General features: G+C 36.3%; 1 protein-coding gene across 5 annotated transcripts in view; it reads left to right on the top strand.

Annotated features, from left to right (window-relative positions):
* The window catches only part of TMEM196 (transmembrane protein 196), a 201,066-nt gene that overhangs the window by 146,899 nt on the left and 41,357 nt on the right, over positions 1-12,810 (top strand). For 2 of the 5 annotated variants that reach the window (XM_057732706.1, XM_057732704.1), the window contains exon 1: positions 582-728. The exons of 1 other annotated variant lie outside the window; for it this stretch is intronic. In XM_057732706.1, coding sequence (XP_057588689.1) covers positions 582-728 — 147 coding nt within the window. Of the gene's footprint in view, positions 1-581; positions 747-12,810 lie in introns of those variants that run through there. 2 more of the 5 variants (XM_057732705.1, XM_057732703.1) reach the window with 1 other exon arrangement.

Genomic DNA, 12,810 nt, shown 5'->3' with positions numbered 1-12,810 from the left:
GAGGGACTCGTAGAAGCACTTTGTGTTACCACGAAAACAAAGGAAAGGAGAGGAGAGGGAGAGGGAAAGAGAAGCTCTGAGCAGTTCCGCTTTGGATCTGGGGAAACAAAGCTCATCTCCTTGGCAAAGAAAGAAAGGGGAGCCTGAAAGGGTCTGGGAGGCTGAGGAGGGAACGGGATTTCCCTGCAGAGACTTGAGACGCGGCAGAACTCTGGACAGCGCCTACGGAGCAGGGCTAGGGGCTCCGAGCTCCCTGGCTCCTCCAGGCTTCCAGCTCCTTATTGAAAGCCCTTGCTACCGGTGTGCTCTCCTCTCCTGGACTCTGACCACCGAACCGGGAAAATCCTTCTTTGATCCCTGCCTGAACGTGCCAGCGGATGGGGCGACTCTGACTCTGATCCGGTCAGGGAAGAGGGTCTCCGGTTCTGGAAATCCAATCCTTGTGGATAATGTTTCGCTGGTGACGAAAGAAAAGTTTTGGGGTCTGGTAGGGGGCAGAAGGGATAAGGAAGATAGTGGAAGAAAGAAGGTGGATGATTGGCTTCCCTCTCTGATCTGGAAGGAATGATGACCAAGGAAGGATGTGCACCAGCAGCCAGATTATTGGGAGCCTCTTGGTGCTCTCTGTGCTGGAGATAGGGCTGGGGGTGTCCAGCGTGGCCGTGGGGGCAGTCAGCTTCAGCCTGGCCCTCCGAGAGCACAAGCCGCAGCTTGGAGACTCGTCCCCGGTATGGAGCGGGGTGTGTGTACGTTGAGCCATTTCACTCTCTCTTTACCTCTTTACGGTGATGGTCAGTGTGTGTGCGTTAGTCACTCCCTCCCTGGGGAAGAAAATTATAAATCTCCTCTGGCTTGTATGTAGGCTCATGTTGGCAGGCTTATGCTTCTTTATGTTGTCTTTAATTATTAGCGGTTTTTTTCTTTCCTTGACTTGATACCAAATTAAATGGCTTTGTTTAAAGTTGGGGGGAGGGCAGTTTCACTGGCTGAATCTGCAAAAGGCTGTCCAGTGGTGCTGATTAGGGGATGGGGTGGGGGTGGGGGGGTCACACCTGTCAAGGGCAGGCTGGCTTAGCCTCGTTTCTTTTACAAGGAAAATCAAAATGAAAGTGTTATATCGTTTTCTTATATTAGCAACAAGCAAGGATAGAGTTATGCATTTATTTCTGGGCAACAGTGCCCAAAGTACACTAAAGGCCACACCGATATCACAAAAAGAGAAATGTGGTGTGAGTGTGAAAGGAGAATTTTATCCCAGAAAACACTGCTCTTAATTTTCCTTTGCTAGCATCTAGAAAACTCTTTGGTAAGTTCTAGGCAATAAGTTAAACAACAAATGGTATAATATGTAACAACACTCTAATTGAAGAATAACTCAGGTTAAGAGTACCTAATGCTGAGCATTAGGTACTCAGAGAAACTGTCATAATTTTCTCTATGTCAGAGGTCAGGCCCAGCAAGCTTCTTGTTTCTTTACTTTGGGTGAAACTCCAGGAAAGCTTTAGAGACCCATTGCTTCCACCAAGGGTCAATAAAATAACTCAGCACTATTCCTAGTGGGAGCCTAATTGTGAAAATCGGCTTTTCTTCTCCTTTAAGTTATATAGCTGCTACATCCATATCCTTCTGGGTCTCTGACTTGATTCTATTTTCTAAGATAATTTAATAGCATGTTATTCTGCCCCTGGTCATTAGTGAGTATAATTAACAGTCGTGGCTTAGTTAGTCATGCTCTAGGCCACTGAGGAAAACATGATCATTTATGAGCTCAAGAGTAATTCTGAAGCAATTCATTTTTGAGGGAAGTTCTAGCATTCTTAAAACTGGCATTCTTGTGCTTTAGAAAATTAATTTTTATATTTTAACTTTTCAAAGTGAGGTGTTTTTAAGTTGCAGAAGTTGAAAGAAAAAAGAAAAATGGTGTTCAATTCTAACATTGAATTTTTCTAAGAATCCTTGTTCTGAATTCAATAAGTTACCACCAGCCTCAAGTAATTACCTTTTTTATTATGTAATTTTATCCATGTATATTTTAAATTTAAGTACAAATGGCTAAAAGGCAAATCTTAAATCTAATAATTTTACATCTTATATATAGTAGTGATTATTTTGAGAGTTGTAGTATTATTACTTTATTATTATTATTTAAATAGAAATAGACTTTAAAACTTCTATCAGACAGCTGTCAAAATGAAATGTAATGTCAACATTTAAATCATTTAAAACATAAAATCATACTTTTGGTGGCTTATGAGGAAGAAGCCTCAAATACTCTTCAAATCACTTCCCCTCTGAAATTCAAGAAATTGAGTAAGCAAATGTAGGTTGCTCTAAATAGCATTAAAGTATCCAGTTTACCTTCAAGAATAAATGAAGTGGTTACATTTGCTTAGTGTCATGTAAGAAAAATAATTAAATGGTTTTTTCTCTCTTTCCCAACTCTTTACTAATATCTAGGTGGGTTGATATATGTGTACAGAAAATGAAATTCTGAAGCAGCTCAGTGAAAAGCAAATAAAATAATACATACAGTCATTATCATAAAGAATTATTTCCATTTTTAACATTTAGGTTTCTTTAAGTACCCAAAATTCACCTAGGATTCTCAAATACTAGTTTCAAATTCTGTTGTCTGATTCAGTTAAAAAAAAATCCATGTGATTGAATGAATGGATTTAAAACTTGAGTGTTCAAAAAAGTTGGTCACTTTTATTAACTCAACTTCAAAATCAAATTTGCAAAGATATAAATATCCCAATTTGATCATTATTTATCAAATTATAGGATGGCTAAATTGATTTTTAAAATAATTTTTCAGAGGTCATTCATAATACATTCCAAATATCTTAAGAGATTTCTGGCAATGATGAATTCGTGTAATCAATATTTATAGAGGGCTTACCATATGCAAGGCATTTTACTGTTTAACACAAAGCCTATGAAGATGAATCAGAATGCCTAGCAGAGGAAACAAGATGGGTATGTCACTAACTTTATCAGTGGTGAGAAACCAGAGTTTGACTTCAGGGAGTTACAGGGTTAGATAACGGGGGGAGAGAAGAAGTATCCATGGGAAAACTATTATTTTTCTCTTGATCTTTTAAAGTTTATTGAAACTTGGAATTAATGTATCACAATGTTAAGTAATGTATCACAGTGTGAAATCTGGAGTCTGCTTGGGTGCAAATCCCAGGTCAGCCATTAGGCATTTACTGTCTTGATGACTAGCCAAAGTTTCCTCATACTCTGTAAAATAGGGTTGCTAGAAGGCACAGAGGAAATAATGCTCTTAGTAAAATGCATGGTATGTAGTAAGCACTGAATAAATGCAAACAGCTAGCACTGGGTGCATAGACTGGCAATGAAGGGCATGAGAAAGAGAAACTTTTAGTCAGCAAGAATGAAGACAAAACACTGGGACAGGATGGGTTTTGTTTCAGGTAAAACAGGCTCTTCTATTTTTCTGGGCCTTAGGAGTTTGAGGGAGTGATAAGGATGGAAAGAGTGGTAAGAACCAGACCATGGGAGACTGTGTGCCAGTCGAAAGCAATAGATTTATTTCCTTATAGTTGTAATATAATAATAATACCAATTCTTAAGTCCCAAAGAGATTCCAGGGATATGCAGCAGAAAACTAGATTGAAAACTACTAATCTCTTTGATATTTGATGAATTAAAAGTCTGTGTTATTTATAAACTCTAGATGGGATTTTATAATAATTAACCTTTCATGTCATAGTCTATAATCAGAGTGTGTTTTGATTGGTGCCATGAAGTTTTTTCAACACAGAAATATCATTATTACCACATTTTGAAATAAATTTTAGAAGCCAATGGAAATAAAAACTGCACTATGAAGGGATTACTTATTATCTTTGGACCTCAACATCATAAGCTTTTTTCTAGGTCAAATGCACTAAGAATTCAGGCAACTATTTAGATTATTTGGACTTAAATTATTATTGGATATTTTGGGATTACTGGAAAAATTATTAGACCAAATTTTTTTTTAAGTGGCTTGAAAAAAGAAGAAGGGCTTAAAATCCACAAAATGGATACTTATACAGATTATTTCCAGTCACTATTTCAAAATCAGGCAAAAGGTACTTCCTGGGACCAGTCTAAAAGATGTGGGCAAGTAAAAGGAAAAAATTATTTAACTATAATTTCATAGCAAAAGAAAGCTGTAAATGCCTTTTAGGATTTTGGCCTCTTCCTGATTCTTTCTTATAACTTATATAGACACCTCATTGAAAGCATGAAAGAACATGTTACTACTAGATAACAATAAATGAACCATTGAGTAAACTGCTTTGGAAAAGACATAGGCATGTGAAATATAATTGATGTGTAAGATATATTGACAGAGAGTTGAATAGACATGGCTATGTTTCCAAGCTGCTGTGGGATAGTCATTTTTCTCAGTCTCCAGTGCATCATCTATAATGAGAATGGATTGCTTTTAGTGGTACACAGATATCCAAGAGAATTTTATTTTGTTGCTTTAAGTTGGCACTTGAAAAATCTAAAGATTCAGATGGTGGTGTCCAGAAAAGCATCTGATGCTGAGTTTTATTTGATACATACCATGCTAAATTCCATCCATCTATATCTGATATTCACTCTATAAATAAAATATATTAAGATAACTTTCTTTAGGCTCCTCTACCCCACATGTAAAATAGTCTTTTAAAACAGTCAAAATTTTTCTGATCAAAATCATATAAAGTTTGAGTGATTTTTATTGCTTATTTTTCTGAAACTTGATTTGTACACCATAACTTTATCTGCTTTAAAGTATCTGATACTTTAGGTGAGTGAAATTTATAGCATAATCAAGTCACATGCTTAGTAGACTTAGTGGACTCCTGATTCACCATGGCGACAATTCAGCCAATTGTAAAACTGTGTTGAAATTCACCTACTGTACGTTCTGATCCATACCATAGCACCACAAATGAGGTGCTGTATATAAATGATAGTTGCTCCAAAATGTTATTTCTAATATTTAAATCTGTTCAGTTCATTAAAGGGAAAACAAAACAAAGTGAAAATTACTTCAGTTGTACAAAAGTTGAAGCTAGTGTGTCTTTGGCCAGATAATACATCATTTTTCTCCAGAGTTGAAATATATAACATAAATGACTCATATAATTTGTCGAGATGAAAACACTGCTCCATCCTCAGAAAAAATTACAAATGTACATTTATATCCAATTTTTAAATTAATTTTGATTATATAAGTAATTCATAAATCTTTCTCAAAGGGTTCAAAACTGAAGTTCTCTTCCCTACCACCTCATCAAAATTAGCCACCATTATAAATTTAGTGTGTAATCTTACAGATATTTCTCCATGCATAAATAGTATTATTTGAACATACAGAGTAACTTTTATATCAAGTTTCTGGATATACTAAAGCCCCTTCAGAGATTCTCTCCAGAGCCCAGGTAAAGAATATCTTCCTTATCTGAGTCACACTCTTATTCTCAAGTGCTACTTGCTATCTACTGGAGTCAGGGCAGTTAGATAACTGGCAATTAGATAAGTTACACAAGCTCAACAGTTGGAAAATGTAGTTATTATTCAAGGAACCATATTCTATGTCAAAAAAATAAATAAAATGCCAGCTTCTGGTGTTGATTGATAATGGTATGATGGAGGAAAAATGGTGAGTTTTGCCATTATCTGATGATTTTCCTTGTTTTAGTCTGTATTTCACCCACATGTAAGTGACATGTGCTGAAATTTCTATCCAGAGCCCATGACAAATTCTGCTTCAGGATTTTGGTCCTTATTCAAAGGTATAACTGGTTTTGAAGAATTTGCCATAGAAACATTAGGGAATAAGTGATAATAATGGCATCAGTCACCAATTTGTTGACAATTTGCTCCATATAACGTGATCTAGACAAAGTCAGGTCCTTTCATTTGGATGTTTTTGTGTATAATGTTCAAGTTGGCTCTCTATATTGACTTAATTATTAGCCAGATCATCCAATATGTGCTTTGAATATGGTTAAGCAAATTAACTTTCCTGTATATTGACTTAGCCCTCAGATAATACTTAGTTTTATTAGTAGATGGGAGACATAACCCAGTCATCCAAAGTGAAATGCCTGCCTTTAAAATTCAATAAAAATTAGAATGGATTTTGGTGGGTGTGTATATACCGAAACCCCGACAATTTTCTGTTCAAGAGATGTTGGTTCATTCATTTATGAAGGAACAAAATTTCATGCTACTACTTCACTGGATAGATAGATAATTCTATTCATTCAAATGGCATTTCTATGCCTAAATAACTAAGCCCAGAGTTGTTCAAAATATTTAACTTTATTGTCCTAATAATTTAGTCAAATTACAAGGTGGTTACTCTGCAGATAGGTGTCCATGTTGAAATACACGGACAATGGCAGAATAATTAGATGATAGTATATAAAGACTCTCATCAAGCATTTTTTAGGAGAGAAGGAGAGGAAAGAAACTATGTAACTACTTTCCTCAGTGATGTATAGAGCCATGCAATCCTCATGAATGCAGATCTAATCTGTGTATACTTTACTCATTGAATGACAGATGGGCTTCATATACCTCACTCAATATTACTGAGGTTCTGGGCAACTTATGCTTCTTCACTAAGTTAAGGAGTACCTATTTTATGAGTTGCTGTGAAGCTAAGACAATGCTTATAAAGCTGTTAGTACATGACTTGGAACAAAGTGCTCGGTGAGCACTAGTTGCTTCTTTTTTCTACTGCCCTGTTCAGCTCCATGACTGCCTGGAATTTATAACCCACTTGTGGTGCACTGGCTCTCAGCATTTCTCCAACACCTTTAAATCAACTCTAGTTTGACTCACCGTTTGTTTGTTTTGCCTTTTCATGTATAGTATCTAGTTAGCTTTTGATTTAATCCAGGTATATACATTAACTACAAAAATGTACCAAGATATCTACATTAGAGAAGTCATGTAAATATTCAGCTAAAACTGAATAGAGAAACAGCTGCTGCTGTAAGGCACCTCTTTGTTTTTCTGTTGGAGATGGAGAGGGTAGTAGAAACTGATAAAAATATTTGATAATCAGATAAATTAGACAATTATCTAAGTTAGGCAAGTCAAACAGGGTGGATATGGTAACTACTTTTTATACCACAAAACAAAGTCCTCGAAACACATATAAAACTATATGTTATTGTCATAAAGTCAAATAAAAGTATAAATTAATACTTCTGACAAAGATAGTATCTTGGAAATTTGTATGGTTTTGCCTGAACTACCCAAATAGCTTTTGGAGCAATGTTTATTACATGTTTCACTATTAATAGATTCATCAATGAAGTATCTAGATGTCAACAATGACTCTTATAGTGTTAATTAGTGATCATGATTTTTAGCACCAGTAGTACGACTCAAGAAGCAATCGAAAGTTCCACTAGTTCATAATCTACTATTAAATACTGGAAAAAATTAAGGCAAAAATAAAATACTAGTGGTTAAGTATATCAGCTTGGGGGACAGGGTGCCTTGAGCTATTTATCCTATAGAGATAATACTAGACATGATTTAATAATAGTTAACTATGGTCCATATGCTTTCATACACATTTTATTTCTAATATTAACAACTTTGTGAACAATGTAGTGTCTTATAAAATTTATGTAGGAAAAAGAACTTACCTAGGGCCTACCATTATTTAATCAGCTGAGTTAGTATTTAAAGCCAGGGTAGTCTTATTTCAAAATCTGTACTTCTTTGATTGCATTGTGTGGAACCTGGGATGTTTTCATGAAAAAGTCATTCACTGAGGCCTTACCTCATTATTTGCTCCCATCCTTGAATCTGAGTCAGGCAGGATGGCATAAAGGCCAGGTCCCGATCACTGTATCTATTTTCCAAAAAAGACTGATACAGTCAACTGGTCAACAGTACAACCCTCATGTTCTCAAAAGTGTGAAATACTAGATTAAATTGTTCCTACCCGTAAAGCTTGAGCTTTAGCCTTGAAAAATAAAGCTAAATTATGCATCTCAAATAATCATTAAATATTATGAGGACAAATCAGGAAGACACAAAATAACATTTGTTTAAATATGTTCAAAATGAGAGGTATCAATGAAGAATCAAGGATATTCTTCCTCATGGAGGGAGAACTTTACCCAGGCATTGGAGACTGGGCAGATTTCTGGTGGGCAGAGGAAAGAAGATGATGTGCTAAACAAAGTTATTAACATGTGTAAAGTCATGGAAGGAATAATAAAATGGAGAGTTTGTGGAGGATTGAGGAAACTGAACTTGTTAGAGCAGAGACATATTCACAGAAAAAATAGTAACTGAAGAGCTGCCTCATCTAAATAAGATGGGACCAGCTTCAGAAGGGCCCTGAAAGAATGGCAAGACTAGTCTGCTCTTGATTCCCAACTAGCTTGGTGAGTTCTACTCAGTAGGACTGGGTGGTCATGAGGCGAAGGCATTTGTGCCAGGCATTGCTGCTCAATTTCAAGGCAAAACACCAACCCTTGGTTCCGAGATGTGTATGCGGGATCAAGAAAAAGACTTGAGGGAAATCTTGAGACTTGAGGGAAGTGAAAATCTTTCATCACAAACCTAACTCCAACTACACATGGCTTTCCTATTATTGACAGTGGATTTGTAAGATCGTAAGTTCCTTTTGTTCAATTATTCTTACAGCTGCCTAACATAAAAAAGTAAGAATTCTTTTGTGTAATTGGAAGTATTGGCACGACACAAAGAAATGAAAACAGGTTTTGGAGGTATGAAGACTCGGGTTCAAATTCTAGCTCTAGCATTTTCTAGTTGTTTAAGTTTGAATTATCTCACTGAGCAGTCAGCTAACTCATTGATAAAATAGCAATCCTACTGCCTATCTCTTGAAGTTTTCTAAAAATTAAATGTAGTACTTCTATAAAAGGCATGATAAATGTTAGGTATTCAATAACTGACTGGCCCACAGCAATGACTGTATGCTTTTTCCATATTTCTGGAAAAATCCATTTTCTGTATGTCATTTCTATTATGTATTATAGACATTTTATTTTTATACATTTCTGAAGGGGAGCTTATTGTAAGACCATTGATGAAATTGACCTTGGACTCACGACTTAGTAACATTCAGGTCACATGTACTCTCTTGGAAAATATGTACTAATCATAACCAATTGGGGGCATTAATAGTTGTGATTTAGTGTGCTTGTCCCACGCTCCCAGGAATATTTTCTAGGTCAGTATTGGGGTAAAGAGGTGTAATTTTTGTTTGTTCTATCAAATACAGATGTGTTAAATTTTGCTGGGTTGTTGAAAGGTTTAGTTCTTTCCCTACTTGTTTTCTGCCAATTAACTTCTTACATGGATTACTCTGAGGAATTAAAATAATAGTTAATGATAATAATGGTGACATAAATAATAACCCCAATGGCAGCTTCTGTTTATAATATACTACATTGCCTAAGAACTCCACCTGCTTTTGTTATCCCACTTATCTCAACAGGTGAGTTTCTTCACCTTTAGGATGAGAACCTAAAGGATTTAGGATTTAGGGATTTAAGATCTGAAAGGGAAATCAATTGCAGGAGTAGCATAGAAACCTAAATCACCTGAAGAAAGAATGTACGTGTGCGTGCGTGTGCACACATGCGCCCATGCGGGTGCTCGCACACGTGCAGTGGAGATGGAGAGAGAAGTAATTCCTAGGTGGAAGTAGGTAATTATCACTGATATGCAATATAAGCTGCATTTAGCCTGCTAGTGCCCTGATTTGGGGGCAAGCTCACAGTGCTCTTATCAGCTGCCTCTTATTTCCATAACTGGCTGGCTTTCAGAAACTGCTGGGCATGTTGGATGGACATTCATTTGTGGTGGTGACAATTCTTAGGCAGAGCATAACGTCTACCCTCCAGTCCCCTGTAGCCCCTGGATATTTTCAACTCTGAGAGGACAGGCCACAAATTGTAGACTGAAAGCTGGCATGTAACCAAGGAAGTATCTTTTTTTCTCTCCTCTTCACCAAATCCATCTTCTACGTTTTAAACTCTGTTATATCTTCCACATATATAAAGCTGTGAGCTTGATATTTGAATGTTGCCCAAATATATTATAGTATCTAAGTTAATTTTATTTTTATGACATGAAGGAATCTTAAACATAAAAATGCAAGCAAAAATCATGCAAATGAGGATAGCCCACATTAATGTAAAAATACTTAAGTTGTTATGAAATACATTATACAAAGCTCCTGTAAAATGTATATAAAAAGTTTAAGCTACTTTAGTAAGTGGAATGTTATTGACAACATGATTTACACGTATATCTGGATGTTGAATATTGATTGCATCTTCCTTTACTTCCCTCCAGAACTAATCATTTCTTAAATTTTTAAGTAAGTTTGAATTTTAAAATTCATTTATATATTATATTTGGCTAAAGTAACAAAAAGTTTGGACTCAGGAGATAAACTCTTCTGATTTTTTCCTGCTATCTATGGTTTTATTTTGTTTTGTTTTAAGAAGTAACATGAATAATAACTACACCTAAAATTTACTTGGACAATTGCCACTTAAATATACTACAAATTCAAAGTCGCTCTTGCTGAAGATTTACAGATTTAGTTAAAATTCCCATCGCTACCTTTGGAGCCAAAATAGCTCTAACATCAAAAAGCCTTATTTACTTAGCATACTCAAAATATTCAACAGATTATTTTTTAAAAAGAAAAACTATCACAAGGCATAACTATAACAGAACACAATGCATAATTCATTAAATATTAGAAAGATTGCATTACATGAACACTGAGTGGGGGTGTGAAGAAATGAATGACATCCTGAGAGCCAAGGCTGATTCTTTCTGAAGAAAGAAAGAATTCCACACCTAAGGATGTTGGTCCCAGGCCAGTGGGAAGTTTCTGAGGTTTTTGGACTTGGGTTCATTTAGAAGAGCTTGGCCTGCCAATCAGCCTCACGCTGTGTTTGAAGATTTCTTCTGAAATTCATTCTTGTGTGTTGTTGGTTTCATTCAATTACTTTACAGTCTCTGCAAAGGTTTCTTTCACTACTTGCTGTGCATCCCCATTTACTACTTTGGGGTTTTCCTTTCCATTTCTCCCTTGAGTGCTTTTGGTTTAATTTCTTTATTTGCTATGGTGGCCTCTTATCCCATGCTGTCTGCTAAACTACCAAGGTGGCCTGGAGAAGTGCTTGCTTATCACAGCAGCATATCTCGTGTACATTTTATCCTCTTGGTATTTTATTTTCCTATGAAGGTGATTATATTTGTGAGAGGTCATGGCTGTATTATACATTTACCCTTTCCCAGTTGAACTTTTAAATGTTTTTAAGTTTCAAATTTTCCTGGAGTGGAAGAAACATAGTATATGGATCAATGTATGTAAAATGCCTTGCTTTATTTCAGTGTTCTGCTTTGGGATGGAAAATAAGAAATTAGATCTAGCTTAAGGGAAAAAAAGAACACTGCATAATTAGCAGGGTTTTCCATGGACTAAGAAAAGAAAGAAATATAAATAGGAAAGTAGAAAAGTGACATTTTAAAATGAATACTTTGCTAAAAATGCAGAAGGATTGGGAGAGGGGAAAGCAAAGGCCATTAAAGAGATCTATAAATCTAATAAAGGCAGAAAAAGCCCAGGAAACTGGGTTGCTAGATAGCATGGTCAGGGCCTGGGATCCCCGGGGGTTAGGCTTATGAAAATTGGGCCACATCAACATTGAGGTCAATGACAAAAACACTTGATAGGCCTGAGCTGCATGGTCTGCCCTGGGTTGGGATGAGTCAAGGAGAGGAATGGCAGCGTGGTATGGGTGAGGAGCTGCAGAGAATCAGGAGAGTCAAGATCCTCTTCCCATTTTCATGAGCCAGATGCTTAGTCTCCTCAATTCACTTTCCCGTAAGACTTAGTTAACGCCTGTTGATTCCACAGCTTCAACAGTTACGCTCTGAGCTGGGTTCTGAGAATTTAGCGGTGAATAAAATGATCATGACCCTTGATCTTCTGAAGCTTAAATTTAAAAAGGAATATAGACAATGAACAAATAACACACAAATTAACAATCAAAGGTTGTACCTGTTGAGTAGGAGAAATATAGGCTTATGAAGACTGTAACAGTTATCAATAATGGGAGAATCAGAAAATATATCTCTAAGGAAGCAATATTTTCTGAAGGATGATGAGACATTACAGATGAAGAGGGAAAAGAGCGTTGTTCCAACCAGAGGGAATACCGTGTGTAAAGACTCTGAGATAGAAAAAGTTCCATGCGTTTGAGAAACTGAAAGAAGGCCAGGGTGACTGAAGAATAACCAGTGAGCAGGAGGAGATAGAAGGCACTGGGTGAGGTGAAGAGACACACAGGGGGATAAAAATCACTTAAGGCTTTATACACATGCTACAGCATTTTTATTTTCTCCTAATTATAATAGGAGCCACCAAAAGATTTTAAGTGGGAAAGTGACAAGATGATATCTGCATTTAAAGAAGCTCATTTGGGGCTGCAGTTTAAGAAAAATTTTGGAATCAGACAAGTTCTTAACTTGTCACAAATTAAGTCACAAGTCTAGTTAGGAGGCTACTGGGGTGTATGAAACAACAGTTACGTGGATGAGAGTTAAAAATAAAATAAATATAGAACAGATATTTGAGATACAGAGTTGACAAGACTTTGTATTTCATTAGATACTATCGTAAAGTATTAGGAATGAGTCTTATATGTCAATGCTACTCTCTCACTTTGTCCCAGCTTCTCCTTCCCCCCCTCCCCATGTCCTCAAGGCTGTTCT

Source organism: Hippopotamus amphibius, chromosome 4 (assembly GCF_030028045.1).
Source record: "Hippopotamus amphibius kiboko isolate mHipAmp2 chromosome 4, mHipAmp2.hap2, whole genome shotgun sequence".
Taxonomy (NCBI): Eukaryota; Metazoa; Chordata; class Mammalia; order Artiodactyla; family Hippopotamidae; genus Hippopotamus; species Hippopotamus amphibius.
Note: the sequence above shows the minus strand (reverse complement) of the source record. Positions and strands in the feature narration are given on the sequence as shown.